The sequence below is a fragment of the Dendropsophus ebraccatus genome, chromosome 3 (genome assembly GCF_027789765.1).
Source record: "Dendropsophus ebraccatus isolate aDenEbr1 chromosome 3, aDenEbr1.pat, whole genome shotgun sequence".
Classification (NCBI taxonomy): Eukaryota; Metazoa; Chordata; class Amphibia; order Anura; family Hylidae; genus Dendropsophus; species Dendropsophus ebraccatus.
Genome location: NC_091456.1, coordinates 37,378,352 through 37,394,662, shown reverse-complemented (window position 1 = coordinate 37,394,662; position 16,311 = coordinate 37,378,352). Strand labels below are relative to the sequence as shown.

At 41.4% G+C, this 16,311-nt stretch overlaps 1 protein-coding gene across 4 annotated transcripts in view; it reads right to left on the bottom strand.

The window, feature by feature from the left end:
* NF2 (NF2, moesin-ezrin-radixin like (MERLIN) tumor suppressor) overlaps positions 1–16,311 on the bottom strand; it is a 71,708-nt gene that overhangs the window by 13,273 nt on the left and 42,124 nt on the right. For 3 of the 4 annotated variants that reach the window (XM_069961451.1, XM_069961453.1, XM_069961452.1), the window contains exons 12-16: positions 13,460–13,582; positions 11,957–12,174; positions 8,145–8,253; positions 5,597–5,730; positions 3,169–3,316 (exon numbers count right to left, since the gene is read on the bottom strand). In XM_069961451.1, the coding sequence (XP_069817552.1) occupies positions 3,169–3,316; positions 5,597–5,730; positions 8,145–8,253; positions 11,957–12,174; positions 13,460–13,582 (732 nt within the window). Of the gene's footprint in view, positions 1–2,467; positions 2,515–3,168; positions 3,317–5,596; positions 5,731–8,144; positions 8,254–11,956; positions 12,175–13,459; positions 13,583–16,311 lie in introns of all 4 variants that reach the window. The other variant, XM_069961454.1, reaches the window with a different exon arrangement.

Here is a 16,311-nt window from a genome sequence, read left to right as displayed (position 1 = left end):
TTCTACCTAATTATAGGAAGGTGGGCTATTGTGAATGTTCTCACCTTGACTTATCTAAAAGTGGGTGTCACCTTTCATTGTTAAAGAAGACCTGTCACCCCAGCTGCCGGGGTGAAGCCTGCCTGACCCCCCTTCCCCCCCCCAGTGGAGCCCCTTTCCTTACCCCTTCCACGAAGTCTCGGTCCCTGTCCTGCCGCCGAGAAATCCCCATCAATAGCCGTGTCGCGTGCTCACCGTGTCGCGTGCTCCAGTCATTCTCTGTTGGCATTGGACTCAACTCTGGTGAGCGTGCGAACGGTGGGATAAGGTCTGGGACTGGTACTTCGAGAGGGGGATAAGTGTAAGGGAATCCACGGGGAAGGGGGGGGTGTAATTTTAGGTATATAAGGTAGTAATATGAGAAATTAAAGGGAATTTGTCAGCACCCAGGCTCTACCTGAGGTGCTGACAGTGTGCTGTAGTTGGCAGTCCCAAAGTGAGCATGGTCCCAAAGCCATGGCAGTCCCAAAGTGAGATCAACGTTTGTGCCACACTCTGGCACGCCTCACTATTCCTTCCTCCTCCCTCTTCATGAATAATCAATGCTGCCCGGCCTCCTGCTTGCTCAGCTCTCAGCCAGTGTCTCTGATTGCAGATCAGCCCTATGTAGGCAGGTTATGTCTGAAAGAAACACTCAGATATAGTTTAATCTCTGAACCCAAATATGTGTTGGAGCTGTGGTCTAGGGGTAACTCACCTATCTAGAGACCACCAGCACGTCTTTCTTTTGTTCGAATCCCCTGAGGTAAATTAAATATAGTTATATAGTAAATTAAATATAGTTATAGAATCCTTTTCACTTTTAAAAGTCATTCAATGGTGAGGAAAAAAAAAACAACTATATTTCATTTCCATCAGTGGAATCAAACCAAAGAAAGAGCTTCTGGTGCTGGTCTCTAGACTGATGCTCCAACACAGTCTAGGACATTCAACTATATCTGATTGCAGCGCGAGTGAGCAGAAAGCCGGGCAGCATTGATTATTCATGAAGAGGAGGAAGGAGTGGCGAGTAATGCGGCACAAACGCTGAGCCTCAACTCCTCTTTGACACTTCATTACAGTAGGAGACGTGAGATTGTGAATAATCCACTCCATGGACAAATAACCAAGAAGTACCATGGCTCACTAGGGGTCTGCCAGCTACAGCACACAGCCTCAGGTAGGTAGCATAATCTGTTTCCACTTGACTTGCTCCCAAAAAAATGCACTTTAATGTAGACCTTTTTTTTGCTGGATACAATGGTGCAGAGCACTGCACTTTGAGGGACATTTACCCAGGAGTCTAATGAGTGCGATAACTCAAATGTGGGTTGGAGTTTATTTTGTTCCAATATAGTGTGCAATTTATGGAAAAGTCGCACTGTCATAGTAAATGCGTCTAAGTAAAAAGTTGCAAAAAAATTGTCCTGGTACTGACCAGAGGTAAGCCAGTTTTTGCGTCTTCTTAAAAAGTTCCATAGGATACATTGGGTGCAAATTCAAATTAATGCGAATTTTTGGGTGAATACTCAAAACAGGCAGATTAAAAAAATAAAAATATTTGCCGTCACATACTGGTTCATAAAAAGAACTTAGACCAAAAATGGGTGAAAATTCAATTATTTACCTAAAAATAGGCGCAAAACCCTTAATAAATTTTCCCCTTTGTGTGCAGCAAAACTAAAATGTAATGAAATGGAAACAGTGGAACTGTAAAAAGTGGCCAAAACAATACCAAAGTCCCCAATAAAATACAAAAGAACCCACAATGCCCAACAAACATCAATGGAAGCTAATGAAGGTACCCAAAGCTGTACTAAACTATGAGAAATAGGGTTCATCTGGTGACTAAGGAATGCTCATGGCAAAATCCAAAATATCCAACCTTTTTTCTCTCCTTATGTTTAGGAGACCGTTGAATTGCTCCCATGCACGGTAGACCAATCCAGCAATAATCAGCCAGTGTACCTAATATAAAGGGCAATAGGTTTGGGACGGTCCCTGTTGCTACACTAATGTTACTGGACTCAAAAGTATGCTCTGCTACAGTTTTTAGCCCTGTTAAATCAGCATCTAGCAATGGGAAGTGGCATGAACCAATGTTGGACCATTGAAGAGAATGAGGCCCGCTGCAGGAATTGAAGGAATGCCAATGGATACTAGTGTTATATTGCATAAATGCAGTGTGCACCTAGCATTACCAGCGCTGACAATACATTTTTCCGCAGTATCAGGATCCAACAGTTCTGAATTTATCATTTTGGTCTGAATGAAGAATAGCACATTATTATACAGATTTAATATACTGTAAATGTGTTAGAGAAAAAGTGGGAGTACTAATCTGGAATAAACAGCCCCTCATGCCATAGGAGAGCTGCAGTCACATACACACACACGCAGGTTAGTTACAGAAAGATTAAGAGGACATGCTCACACACATACACAATACCTGGCACACACTACGCGTCACTCTCAGATGCAGACTGCTCTCCTTCCCTGACAGGAAAAAAACAAAAAGGCCACGGCATGTGAACATGATATTATGTAAGCAGATAAAACCAGCATGGCTGTCTCATACAGGCAAGTGCCTTGTTACTCATTTCAGCTTCTGGGCTGTTTGTGAATTCATCCCTATTGCTACAGCAAATTGCATTTGATTCTTTTACTGCATGTTCCTGTGTGATAATTAAAATGTATAAACAACGACCCATAGAATGCCACCGGTGCAGTATAATGGAAGTGTGACTACATCTGATCTGCGGATTTTACCTAGTCTGCCCACACTTATATAGTGCAAGAGCTCTGGGTAAAACCGCAGCATTATGCTCGGTTCACAATCTAAAAAAAATGTGCCTATGAAAATTTATATATATATATATTATAATATATATATATTTTTTTTTTCATGCATTAATGCTGTAACTTTGCTGCAACAGAAAAGTAACCTTTTGCTGCCCTGGAATCCTGGCAGTAGCGACCACTATCACCACCGATGGGTCATTCGCTTTTCAAAAAGGACAGATCAATATTTTATTATGGCACAATATAATTCTGAATTCCGAGTGGTCTGATCTAAGGCTTGTGTGTTACAGTGTAAAGCACTAGTGATAATGGTTGTATTCCAGCCCCATAACCAGCACTGTCTCTCACCTTTTTGATGGTATTCTGCTTGCTGCCTGAATTCTCATGCATTATATCCATTGCACTTTCACGTTCCTTCAGTTTTAGGGATTCGATTTCAGTTTTCAGCTCATTCAGCTGTTCCTGTAAGTGTCGGCTTTTTTCCATGTACTCCACCCTGAAGAACATAATATACAATTCAGTAACGTGAAGTGGCTCTGTACATTAGAAGCATCTAGATTAATATCACATTTATTATTTAATAGTGTAGTTTTAGCTGTCAACAATCATCACTGTATTATTGCCAAGACAATAATCCAGTAACACATCACTTCCATTCATTTTATAATTCATATTAATTTAACTGAGGTGTTATGGATATTACAGAGATCTTAAATGGGCGCTGTTATAATGCTCAAATGCTAAATCAATAGGGGATGCGATACAAAGCATGTTTGCAATTTACATGAACCATGTTTTGTTTTTTTCTTTTTTTAGTTCTCATGCTTTACAACAAAGCTATACTTACTTGTATCCAGGTCCAGTCTCCTAAAGGCAGCTTTTTAGTCTAAATGCAACAAGTCTCAGTCAGAAAAGGCAGTCATGTGATTGATGGACACATTGAGCCGTGACACTCTGTACTGCTGCGACATCCTGCGTTTAGTTTTGTTTTTTTTTCCAAAAACAGCACAAGGCTAAAAAGCTGCCTTCAGGAGACTGGACCTGGATACAAATAAGTACAGCTTTGTTTTACAGCATGATTTTAAAGGGGTTATCCAGCGCTACAAAAACATGGCCACTTTCCCCCTACTGTTGTCTCCAGTTTGGGTGGGGTTTTGAAACTCAGTTCCATTGAAGTAAATGGAGCTTAATTGCAAACCGCACCTGAACTGGAGACAACAGTAGGGGGAACAGTGGCCATGTTTTTGTAGCGCTGGATAACCCCTTTAAAGCTTTAGCTGCCCAGGCATAAGGGGAATTGTACTTCTGCAACAGCTGGAGGGCCGCAAGTTTGACAAATGTGCCCTAAGCTCACAAAAGAACAGATAAGGAGTACGGTCCAACAATGTGGATAATGCATGTGGAACCACAGCAGACAATGGCCACACAGTTTTTTTTGGTCCAGCATGTGTCAGACAAAAAGTTTGCATAGCTTTTTTGTTAGCAGTAGTTTTTCTTGCTTTTTGGAAATTTTTTATGTTACCAGCTCACTGAACACAATTATATAAAAATCTGCCCAGATACCTCCTTTTACCCCTTATTGTTGCACTTATCCTAACTGTCCACTACAGGGTGGGTTAAATCCCATCAGAAAGTGATGAATATAGCCCATATGTATTTCCTTTTTTCTGAAGAAAGGCCATTTGTTAATGTCAGGCTTAGTAACAATATACTTTAATGGAATGCCATTAATAAGCATAATCACCTGGTGGGCATGATATTAGCATAGATCTTTTCACACAAAACTATTTATAGACATACCTCCATCTACATACAAATTAGCATTTGCTCAGGTCCTGTTATATATAAGTGCATGGGCAGTCATGCCTCAGTATCCATCATATAGTCCTAACAATGTACAGTCCTGTAGAAAATATTAATACTATTCATATTGTACAAGTGCGGCGAAGCTATTAATGCTGTTCCCTTGCGGTGCTGGGATCTGCCCAAGGACAGAATCTGTAGTTGTATGTTAAATTTAAGTTTTCGACACCGCTGACTTCAATGGGCCACCTGGATGACAAAAGAATTGTCTGGGCAGAGCCTCCCGCAGCTCCCCATCCGCTGTCCGTGCGTGTAATAGCAGAGACAGCGAGCAGGGAACGAGGAAGCAACTGCTAACATGACAGGTCGACACTCGCTTCCTACTCTAGAACGTGCCTTGTAATACAGCCCTAACTCATCCTTGATGTGTTTTTTGCTTTACACCCTCCACGATTTTTGTAGCCCGTTCATTTCATCAATAGGTAGGTGAGGTCTCCAGAACTGGACACAGTATTCCAGATCTCACTACAGAGGAATCACAATCTCCCTCTTCATACCTGTTATACCTTTAGCTATACAGCCCAGCATACAGTTAGCTTTCCCTACCGGTGACTCATTTTGAGGCTGTTAGAAATCACTTCCCCTAAATCCTTCTCTTCTGAAGTCTTTGCTTACACAGAACTGCCGATATGATACTTGGATAAAGGATTCCTTCTCCCTAAGTTCACAAATTTTCATTTGGAAACATTAAACTACAGTTTCTATACAAGGAGGTTTTGTAAGAAATGGTTCCCTTGTGTGTGTCTGCTTTAGATAGGAAGATCAGATTGTGATTTCAACTGGGGGCAGAAAACAATGACAACGACAATGTGTGTACACCGCAGCAGAATATGATTAAAATGACAAATTTATATTAAAGATTTCAATAAATGCATAGTTTATTTGCTAAACGTGCAGGTGAGACAATTCTTACTTTTCCTTTTCAATTTCCATAGACAGACGTTTCATATCTGTGTCCTTGAAATCATAGGGCAGGCTGTCACCGAGCATGCTGAAACTTGGCACATCGACAGGGGGCACAGAGCTACTGCTAGTTCCTGCTGCTTGCTGGAAAAGTAATGACTTACGGTTAGAAAAATTGCATGTTTTAGAAAAGAAGAGAAGTCTAAAAGTCTAAGTCTAAAATTCTTTTCGGTTAGAAGTAGTGTATTGTAACATTTAAAGGAGAAGTGCAGTGATTTATAAAATTTGCCACCGGGGGTCCTGGCTGGCCTTTACAGGTCTAGTTATACTAGAATAAAGATAGCAGTTGGATTAGCACTGCCCCAATGATCCTATATTTGACAGTGGAGATAGGCCGTGGCTGAACGTCTTCTCTCCTGGGAATACTGAAATCTGTCAATGTACAATCACGATGCCCATATACATATACAGTTGTCACCTAATATGCCTTTTATCTACTGCACTGTACATTGGGGGGATAAGAAGTTATAGAAAACACATGAAATAGAATATACCATGCTATATCAATAATAGTAATGATCTACTGGACAGCCTATTTGTTGCTTAAAGAGGTATTCCGGGAAAAAGATAAGAGATCACAGGGGGTCCAACCTCTGTACCCCTTGAAGATCTCCGTATCGGGCCCCTAGCTTCTTTGTTACTCATTTATATGGAGCCACTGGACAGAACGGAGTAAGTCAGTAAGGGTGCTTACTCGGCTCTCTCCGGCAGCTCCATAGGAATGAATAGAGACACAGGTCACAAGCCTTACCCGCAACTAAGAAGCTGGGGGCCAGATACAAAGACCGGCGGGCGGGGTTCAGTGGGTTGTAGAGGACTGACCCCCCACCGCTCTCTTACTCTCCCTCTATCCTGTGGTTGATATGTTGCTGGCCATGGTGAGACTAATAATTCCTTCCATACTTATTATCCGTTCAGTCTCCTTCCCCCAGTTCTCAGCTGCTGCTTTCTTCTAAAGACACTGAAGACTGTGTGTGAGCTGTTCTCTCTGTCTCCCCCTCCTTCCTTCTGAGACGGTTGATGCAGATAAAGCCAGTCAGGGACTTCTTCACAACATTGTAGCTTTTTTGTAATGCTGGGAGGGGTTAATGACTTCATTAGCAACTCGGCCTCAGGATAACCCTGCCAGCATTACAAAGAAGCTACAATGTTGCAGATAAAGCCAGTTAGGTACTTGTTTACACCAACTATCTCAGAAGGGAGGGGGGGATAGAAAGAAAAGCTTGCACACACATTTTTGTGTCTTCAGCATCTCAGAACCAGGGAAAGGAGACTGAATAGATTATGACTATATTATAACTATAACTAGATTATAAGTATGGAATTAATTAGTCTCATCATGGGCAGCAATATACGAAAAGTTATTTTTGAGTGGAATACCCCTTTAACACTACAGTGAGAATAATAAAACAAATAAAAACTTCCATTTGCAGTGGCTAGTAGTATGTAATCCATGCTTCAGTGAGAAGTCTGAACAGTCATTAGGACAGTCAGCATTTAGTGAATACTGCTGAATTAATACTTTTTAAACTACAAACAAGATGTTTTCTCTGAGGATGAAAAATGCAGTTGAAATGTTCAAAGAAAAGCAATTATAGGATAAGAAACAAAAATTTACTCTTCGTTTGCTTTTCCCGTTTGAACTGAAGTGTGAGATCTGCCAGATGTAATGAATTTAAGGAATTGTAAATCAGCCTTGCCAATCTTCAGACAACATCTAGCACCTAACATGGAACAAACATTTAAAGGGAATGCTAGCTTTTATGTGGACAGGCGAGTTCTCCTGAGGTGCGTGCTGGAGAACACAAGAGGCACCGCTTTGTCCGGTACGCCTCTGAGTGAATCTTCAAATAACAGCAGTAATAATTTGCAGAGTAATTTCACACAGCAGGAGATCAATACAGTTTAAATGCACATTTGTATTGGTGTCTTATTAAAGTGAAGTGTCTAGCTACTGTACACTATCCTCCAGCTTTGCCCACCCAACCATCCACAGAATTGCTGGTTAAAAGATACTGTTCATTTTCTGTTCTCCAGAAAACTGACGTATGGTGGAGGACAAATGAATGCAGAGTATAGGGGCCAATAAGGCCATTCATTTTTAATAGCTATACTGTAGGAACTACCATAGACACCAATAAAAAAAAAAAAAAAAATCTAAAAAAGTAAGATGATATCCACACAATAGGTGACGATTTAGGATGCAGCACTGTGTAACTATAGTAGTAGGAACACAAGATATAGCTACCCAGAACTTTATGGGTGGTCAAAGATGAGTGGGAACATTTGATTTACCTCTCTGTGATAGTGTGAACCCCTCTGGAGGGAACCGACAGGCTAACAGAGACCAGCGATTTTATATATTTAAACCCAATCTCAAATAAATAAATATATATATAAAATAATATATTATATATACATACACACAAAAAAAAAAAACCACACAAATAATAAATATATGTTCACATATGAAGGAAAATAGGAGTAATAGACCTCACCACAGTATAGGCTGTTTTGCTGGTTATTTCCAATAACTTTTGCTTGGCTCTGCGTTCAGACTCTCGGGCCTCTTGTAAATCCTGCTTCAGCTGCTCTGCTTCTTTAGCCCTTACGTGAGTAACGAAAAAGAGAAAAATAAGTACAATGAAGACACTCTTTGTTTATATCAAAAAGAGGAAAAGTGGTGATCAGGCTCTGATCCAAGAGCAGCAGTCAAGGATCAGGCAGGTTGTGGTACAACTAATTAAATGTTGTTGCTGTTTTTTTTTTTTCTTTTTACTCATTTCAAAAAAAGGCTGGACAAATGGACAATGCCATTAATATTTAGGCTACGTTCACACTACGTAAAAGCCATCGGCAACAACGGCCGTACTTTATGCGCCTGTGAACATTGCCACTTGTTCTATGCGATCTCGTCCAGAGCGTATACACATCGTATACGATCCGGACGGGATCCCATGCGGACCCAATAATAACTGACATGTCAGTTTTCTGCGGCCGCAATTAAGTGAATTGCGGCCGCAGAAAGACCCGTCAATGCACACTATGGAGCGAGTGGCTCCGGCTGCAAGCTTCATAGTGTGCTGTGTGAAGTTCTGATGCGAGAGCGTGCTGATGCGCCCGCATCAGAAGACTGCGGCTGGAAAGATCATCCAGCCGGTACTTAAGTACCGGCCGGGATGATCTGGGCAGAGACCGGTCATTCCGTGACGCGGCCGGGTCACGGAACGGCCGGTCTCTTTACGTAGTGTGAACATAGCCTTAAAAGGGAGGTTTTCCAGGCTTAAGATGGGTGGTTTCTTTCAGAAACAGCACCTCTCTAGAGCTGAGTGAACTCCCGGCATGCTCAGGTTCATCTAGACCAGCTTGGGCGGCATTTGATGCTGCACACACTTGGGTTTGGACGAACCTGAACATGCTTGAAGTTCGCTCCACTCTACACCTCTGCTGTCCTGAGATGGTGTGGGGTTTTGCACCTCAGTTCCACTAAAGTGAATGGAGCTAAACTTTAATACCACAAACAAACTGTGGATAGGGGTGGAGCAGTTTTTGCAAGAAAGTAGCTGTGTTTTTTCTAACCCTGGATAACCCTTTTAAGTGTAGAGTTCAGGAGTGGATATGCAGACTCGTTCTAACAATAACATATGCACAAACATGGCAAAACTCAGTACACACATGGCTGACCACAGATAACCCAACAATAGACCGATCGAGCCAACAATCCGAGCTTATACTATGTGTCTGCAGTAGCAAAATAATAAGCTCATCACTAATTACCGGTATGTTTCATTGACACCAGAGTAGCAATCACTTAATAAGCATTTGGCAAACAGCCATAGCTGGTGAAAGGCCAGATGTAAGACATAACATTACTGCACACTCTAATGTGAAACTGATCGGCCTAGATGATTTTTTTTTTATATTCTTCATGCCTTTGCCATGTGTTATAAATTTTTAGGCATACACAAAAGATCCAATCAGCCGTTGAACAACGATTGTTGTTTTGTTTGTCGGCTGATGGCTGGCCTTATCACATGGACAATTATTATAAACCAGTGTTCCAACAACCAAAAGTGTCACTGACATGCTGTGTGTGGTTTTTTTTTTTTTTTGTTTTTTTTTTTGTTGCAGAAATCAATAGTACAGGCGATTTGAAGAAACATTGTAATTGGGTTTATTAGGCAAATATGCCATTATCTGCATTCAAAAAGACTTTCCCTAGGTCCCCTCCTCTCTCTCTCATTCACTGCTCATTATCAGGAAATCTTAACTCTTTTACATCAGTCGAGCCCTGTGTAATCTATGGAGATGGGAGGGGGGAGGAGGGAGATTGGTCCCCAGCAGAGAACAAAGGATTACACAGGGGGAACTGTGTGAAAGCAGATATTCAGAGGTCAGAGAGGTCAGTGCTGACCTCAGAGGAGATAGCCAGGTGATGTAGCTGTAAATTAACTCTTTGTTGTCCTGTTTTGGTGCCTCATCTCCCTCCACGCATCCCCTTTTCATAGAGAACAATAAAGACGGGGGGAGAGCTTCAAACTGCTTTTTAATTATAAAAATGCATTTTTCGGCTAATAAATCCAATTACAAAGTTTCTTAAAATCGCCTGTACTATTGATTTCTGCACAACAAAATTAAACAACAGTGACTCTATAAGATTTCTTCAGGTCAAAATAAAAGCCGTATTCAGATCTCAGGAAAAACAGAAGAAGCAAACAGCATTGCTTGAAATTTTAAAGGGGCCCCCTTTAACATGTTTTTAAAATGCAGTGTATTTAGTAGCAGATCACCTACTAACGGAGGAAGCATTCACTCCAGCCCTGTGAGCTCCAGTGATGAAGCTCTCCTTCCATACATGACAGAGGAGCATGTGATGATACATGTCACTGTGTCTCCTCCACAATGCCTGCGCTCCAGCACAGTGGCACAATAATGTGTATAGTCACATGCTCCTCCGTCGGCACTCATGTATAAAGTGATAAGCTGCATACAGGGAAGGGCATCAAGCAGGGGAAATGCTACGTCACTAGAGTTACTACAATTCCCAGAATGCATTGCTTTCTCTTTTAGCTATTCAGCACAGTTCTCCCACCCTTCTCACAGCACTCCTGCTACTACTCTACACAGCGAGACCCCTTTCATAAATCCACATGCAGCTTGTGATATATGCCCATGTGCAGGCCGCATTTCATGGACTAAACACTTGGACTAGCTGCATTATAATTCAATGAAATGCTGGGAAACATAGAAGATTGTCGGCAGAAAAAGACCACTGGGTCCATCTAGTCTGCCATATTAGCATTACCCTTTTTATTATCTTAGGATAGATATATGTTTATTCCAGGCAGGTTTAATTCTGTTATTGTAGATTTACCAACCACATCTGCTGGAAGTTTGTTCTAAGCATCTACTACTCTTTCAGTAAAATAATATTTTCTCACATTGCGTCCAATCTTTCCCCCAACTAACCTCTTACTGTGTCCTCTCGTTCTTGAGTTTAGTTTTTTTTTTTTTTAACTACAAACACTTCCCTCCTGGACCTTATTTAGTCCTTTAACATATGTAAAGGTTTCGATCATGTCCCCCCTTTCCCTTCTTTCCTCCAGACTATACAGATTCAAAGTCAGATTAAGTCTTTCCTGAGCTCCTGAACTACCAGAGCACTATACTACTGAACTGACACAGCTTAAACAGTTCAGTAGTGTAATGCTCCAGCAATTCAGGAGCTCACGGCATCATATTGAATTATAATGCAGCGAATACTGTTACAGATAAGTAATCAGTCCATGATAGGCGGCCAGCCCATGGGCCATTTATCACAAGCTGCACATGGATGTCTGCAAAAGCTGCTGTATTCACTCCTCTGCTTACAGCATTGGTCAGTACAAGGCAGCACGTGGTAAACATACCTCATTCCTCCCCTCAATGTCCCAATAAAGATATTTATGTGTATATGACAGGGAGATAGTGATGTAGGGGCTGGTCAGAGGTTGTGATATGGGGGCCTGAGCTCAAACATGCAGACATGCTTCCTCAGACAGCAGAAGATGATGTGTTGTCTCAGGAGAGAACTGGACAGCTAGAGACAATACACATTGTGTAGTATTTCTATTTTCAACTTCTTGTCAGGGGTAAAATGAAGCAAAAAACATGCTGAAGCCAGTAAAATTAGTGATAACACTATAGTAGTACATTGGTGGGATTGTCTTATTTAAAAACTTTTTCTGATACTGGTACCCCTTTAAGTGCTATTCATTTCTAAAACAAAAAGCTACATAACTGAGTAGGGCACTTTTGAATTCGTACTTACCTTCGCTCTGATTCTTCTGCCATTTTTAGCGCCAGCATCTCAGTTTCCAGAACCTTCTGCTCCATAAGACGCTTTTCCTCTTCACTACGAATGGCTGTGGCTTTGATCCTTTGCATCTCTTGCTCGGCCTCAGCAGCTTTTTGGGCAAGTAGTTTGGCTTCCTCCTCTGTAATCTGAGCCTTCTCTGCTAGAAGGTCAGCCGTTTCTTCAGATCTCATCTACAAAAGATATACATATAATTGAGGCGAATACATTCTGTATATTGTGTACGTTACATCAGGGGTAAGTCCAAGACACAGAGGCAATAAGAGCATTTTTCGAGTTTCTTGAATACACCATGGGTCTCTTTGTTCTAACAGTGTCAGAAGCTTGGAATGTGAATTGCAGCTGACAGATTCCCTTAAAAAACAAAAAACAAAAAAAAAATCCCATCAGCCCCTTTGTAGAACTACTTAGGTACCAGAGTAGCTACTGGCATCTAAGAAGTTAAACAGTAACAGCGATCGGAGTTAGCTTTGATCCTAGTTATTGCAGACACTCCCTGATGGTGCGGGCTTAAAGTGATTCTGTACCCACAATCTGACCCCCCCAATCCATTTGTACCTTCGGATAGCTGCTTTTAATCCAAGATCTGTCCTGAGGTCTGTTGGCAGGTGATGCAGTTATTGTGCTTAAAAAAACCTATTTTTAAACTTGCAGCCCTGTGCCAAACGGCCGTGGCCTAGAGTGTGTGCATTAGGCTGGCACACCCTCTCTGTCCCTCCTCTCCGCTCTCCTCATCATTAGGAATGCTCCAGGCAGATTGTCTCCTATTCATCAGCTGTGTCAGCACGGCACATAAGCTGAAAGGTTAAAGCATTTGTGTAGTTTTCACTGCAGAGGAATAGGAAAAATGGTGAAGAGGGTGGGGAGGAGGGACAGAGGGGTGGTTCAAAGTTAGGGCACAGATACTCTAGGCCACGGCCATTGGGCACAGGGCTGCAAGTTTAAAGTTTGTTTTTTTAGGACAATAACTGCATCTCCTGCCGAACGGACCCCAGGACAGATCTTGGATTAAAAGCAGCTATCCGATGGTACAAGTGGTTTAGGGGGGGGACAGATTGTGGGTACAGTGTCACTTTAATGTCTGAGCCCAAAAGAGAGCGGGGAGAGAACTGTACTACAGCACAGTCCGTTCCCAGCTCTGTGTCAGTGAAAGAATCGGGGTCCATACTTACATTAGGAGCCTGACTCATCACGCGATACCGAGCCAGGAGAGGACTGCGCTTAGCATGGTCTTCTCCTGGCTTGTTTTCATGATTGGTATGGGTCTGAACACTCAGACCTGGACTGATCCAGATTTTTAACATGTCAAAAGTTTTTTTTTTCTTTTATGACAGTGACACTTCAAGCAAATTTTATTCATTGTATAAAAAATATAAGTATATGCAGAGGCAAAACGCATCCAAATAAAATAATAGGGAAGTGTGCTAAACCCAATTCATATTTTTTTAATGCACTCACAAGAGCATCATTGGCCATCTGTGCCTCCTCCTTCAGCTGCAGCAGTCTCCTCTCCAACTCATCCCGAGTTCGTTCAGCCTCCTCCCTCAATTGCTTTTCACGTGCTAGTCTTTGACGTTCCATCTGTAACAAAGCCACAAAAAAGGCGAAAAAAACAGCTATTAAACACTATGAATTGCCAACTTGCCTTGTATTTTTTAATAGACTATATAAAAGGATATAAAACTATATCAAGGCTGCAACTAAAATGTTAAAATGTTTTTAGTAGATTGACTAGAATAGATATAGTAGTTATGCAGAGTTTACCCTCCAAACATCCTCCCTTACCCAGCAGTGTGCTAATTCTAACCTGAAAGAATGACAGTTTTTTAATTCTAACAGTGCCTGGGCCAAATCGCCTCCTAGTGGTGGAAATGGAAATGTGCAATGCAGACAATGTACAATGTACTTGTAAAAGTGGACTGACTTTTGAGTTGCTCTCTAACGTACACGGAGCATGAACTTTCTTTTATCTGGTTAAATAGTCAATGGTCTTGTTATTAGCGTGCAATTAGAATTCCAATTCACATGAATCAACTGTATACAGTATGCAAACGGGTTCTGCGCAAAAAAAAAAAAAATCTCTCTAGTGCCACCTATACTGTAGACTGCCATTTCAGGATTCTTGCCCCTCATCAGTAAATAGCAGGGTACTTCCCATGGGTAGCTTTCTTCTTGAGAACTCTATTTTGCATACTGTTTTTATCCCATGTAGCATTGCCTTTAAAGGGGTTATCCAGTGAAAATATTTTTCTTTCAAATCAACTGGTTTCAGAAAGTCATTTAGATTTGTAATTTACTTCTATTTAAAAATCTCAAGTCTTCCAGTATTTATCAGCTGCTGTACGTCCTGCAAGAAAGGTTTTCTTTTTTGGGCTGACAGTGTTCCGAGGAGCAGCAAATCCCCATAGAAAGCGAAAAGAAAACATACAGCAGCAGGACATACAGCAGCTGATAATTACTGAAAGACTTGAGATCTTTAAACAGAAGTAAATTACAAATCTGTATAACTTTCTGAAACCAGTTGATTTGAAAAAATATTGAACTTCTTCAGTTAAAACAACGACCCTTCAGAACTGCATCAAAGGTTCTCATGTAACCAACCAGTACTCAGTAGTGCTAGGAGAGCAAAATCCCTGAAACTACCGTCTACACAAGTAGATTAGTGTGCCTATCTTTTGTAGGAGACTTTGGTTTGGATAATATGCCTAGTTATTTTTAAGGGTCTGACATTGTTTTGGCATTGACTTACAGGGTAGCCACCAAATTTCACACATATATGTACAACTAAAACCTAAATTACATAATATTATAAAGCTAAAGATTACAGGCATATATTTCTATAAAGGTGGGCAACAGTATAAAATACCACTCAGCCCTCTATACACGGGCACCTTCATTTTGTGCCAAAGTGTAATTACTCATAATTGAAATGCGTAAAAATTGAAAAGTCTGACCCAAGCAGAGCGTAGTAACACACATATAGACCAGCTAGGCCTTAATATGGAAATATCTTCATATCACCACCAGAAGTGGTGCAAATCTGGTTATAAACTGGAAAATTCTGGGGAGATGTTCATGAATTTAAAAGGCGTATTCTAGAGAAAAACAAAAATAGATTAAAAAGAACTGGCATCAGAAAGTTATACTGATTTAAAAATTACTTCTATTAAAAAATCTCCAGTCTTCCAGTATTTATCAGCTGCTGTAAGTCCTGCAAAAAGTGGTGTATTCTTCCCAGTCTGACACAGTACTCTCTACTGCCACCTCTGTCCGAGACAGGAACTGTCCAGAGCAGTAGCAAATTCCCATATACAACCCCTCCTTCTTTGAAAAGTTCCTGTCACACACACACAGGTGGCAGCAGGGAGCGTCGTATCAGACCCTAAGGGCCGTTTACACTGAGCAAGTGCTCAGTGTGCCGCTTTGAGCAAATGGGAGAGCGCGCGCCTGTCTGCTCCCTCTCCTCTCTGCTCAAAGAATGAACATTCTGAGCACACTGGACACTGAGCACGGCGGGACTCCGTGGCGGAGAGCTCCGCCGCGGAATTGCGCCCTGTTTGCTCAGTGTGAACCAGCCCTAACCCCCCCCCCCCCCCCCCCCCCCAAAAAAAAACCAAAAAAAAAAACCACCTTTCCCTGCAGGACATAAAGCAGCTGATAAGTATTTGAAGGCTTGAGGTTTTTTTTTTGTTTACAAGTCTGTATAACTATCACACCAGTTTTTTTTTAAATGGGAGTACCCCTTTAAGCTGTATTGATGACCTAGACCAGATAAAGATGATGATGTCACCTGTGAGTCAATGAATTAAATATGTGGAGTACAATTACATGGGTCTGATTTACTTTATTTTGGATGTATTTTTAAGAAATCTCTTTCACAAACAGCAGATTTTAGTCAACAAGTCTGAAGTGGATACGGTGAGGCGGTCCAGATTGTAATTAAGCAGCATTTCCAACTCTTTCCGCAGACTGTTGATTTACAATAGGAAAGAGAAAAACGTAAAGAAGTTTGCTGTGTGGAAGACTTTGCTGCGGATCTGCAAAATCCACACCTGAATTAATCAGACCAAGTCACAACCAGTTCAGGATCTACATCCTGTGCCAGGTCTCTGGTTGTTTTTAGTGACCGGCAAAAAAAAGAGCACAGGGGGACGACCAACAAGATGGGCCGGACACAGGACAAACAAGTGGATGAACAGAAGCGTCATAGAACCGCAGGTGCATGGATTGTGAATGTAGCTTTAATACAGACTGTAACTCGGGAGGTAAAAGATAATTAAATGAAAAGTAATTTACGATTATAAACAAGT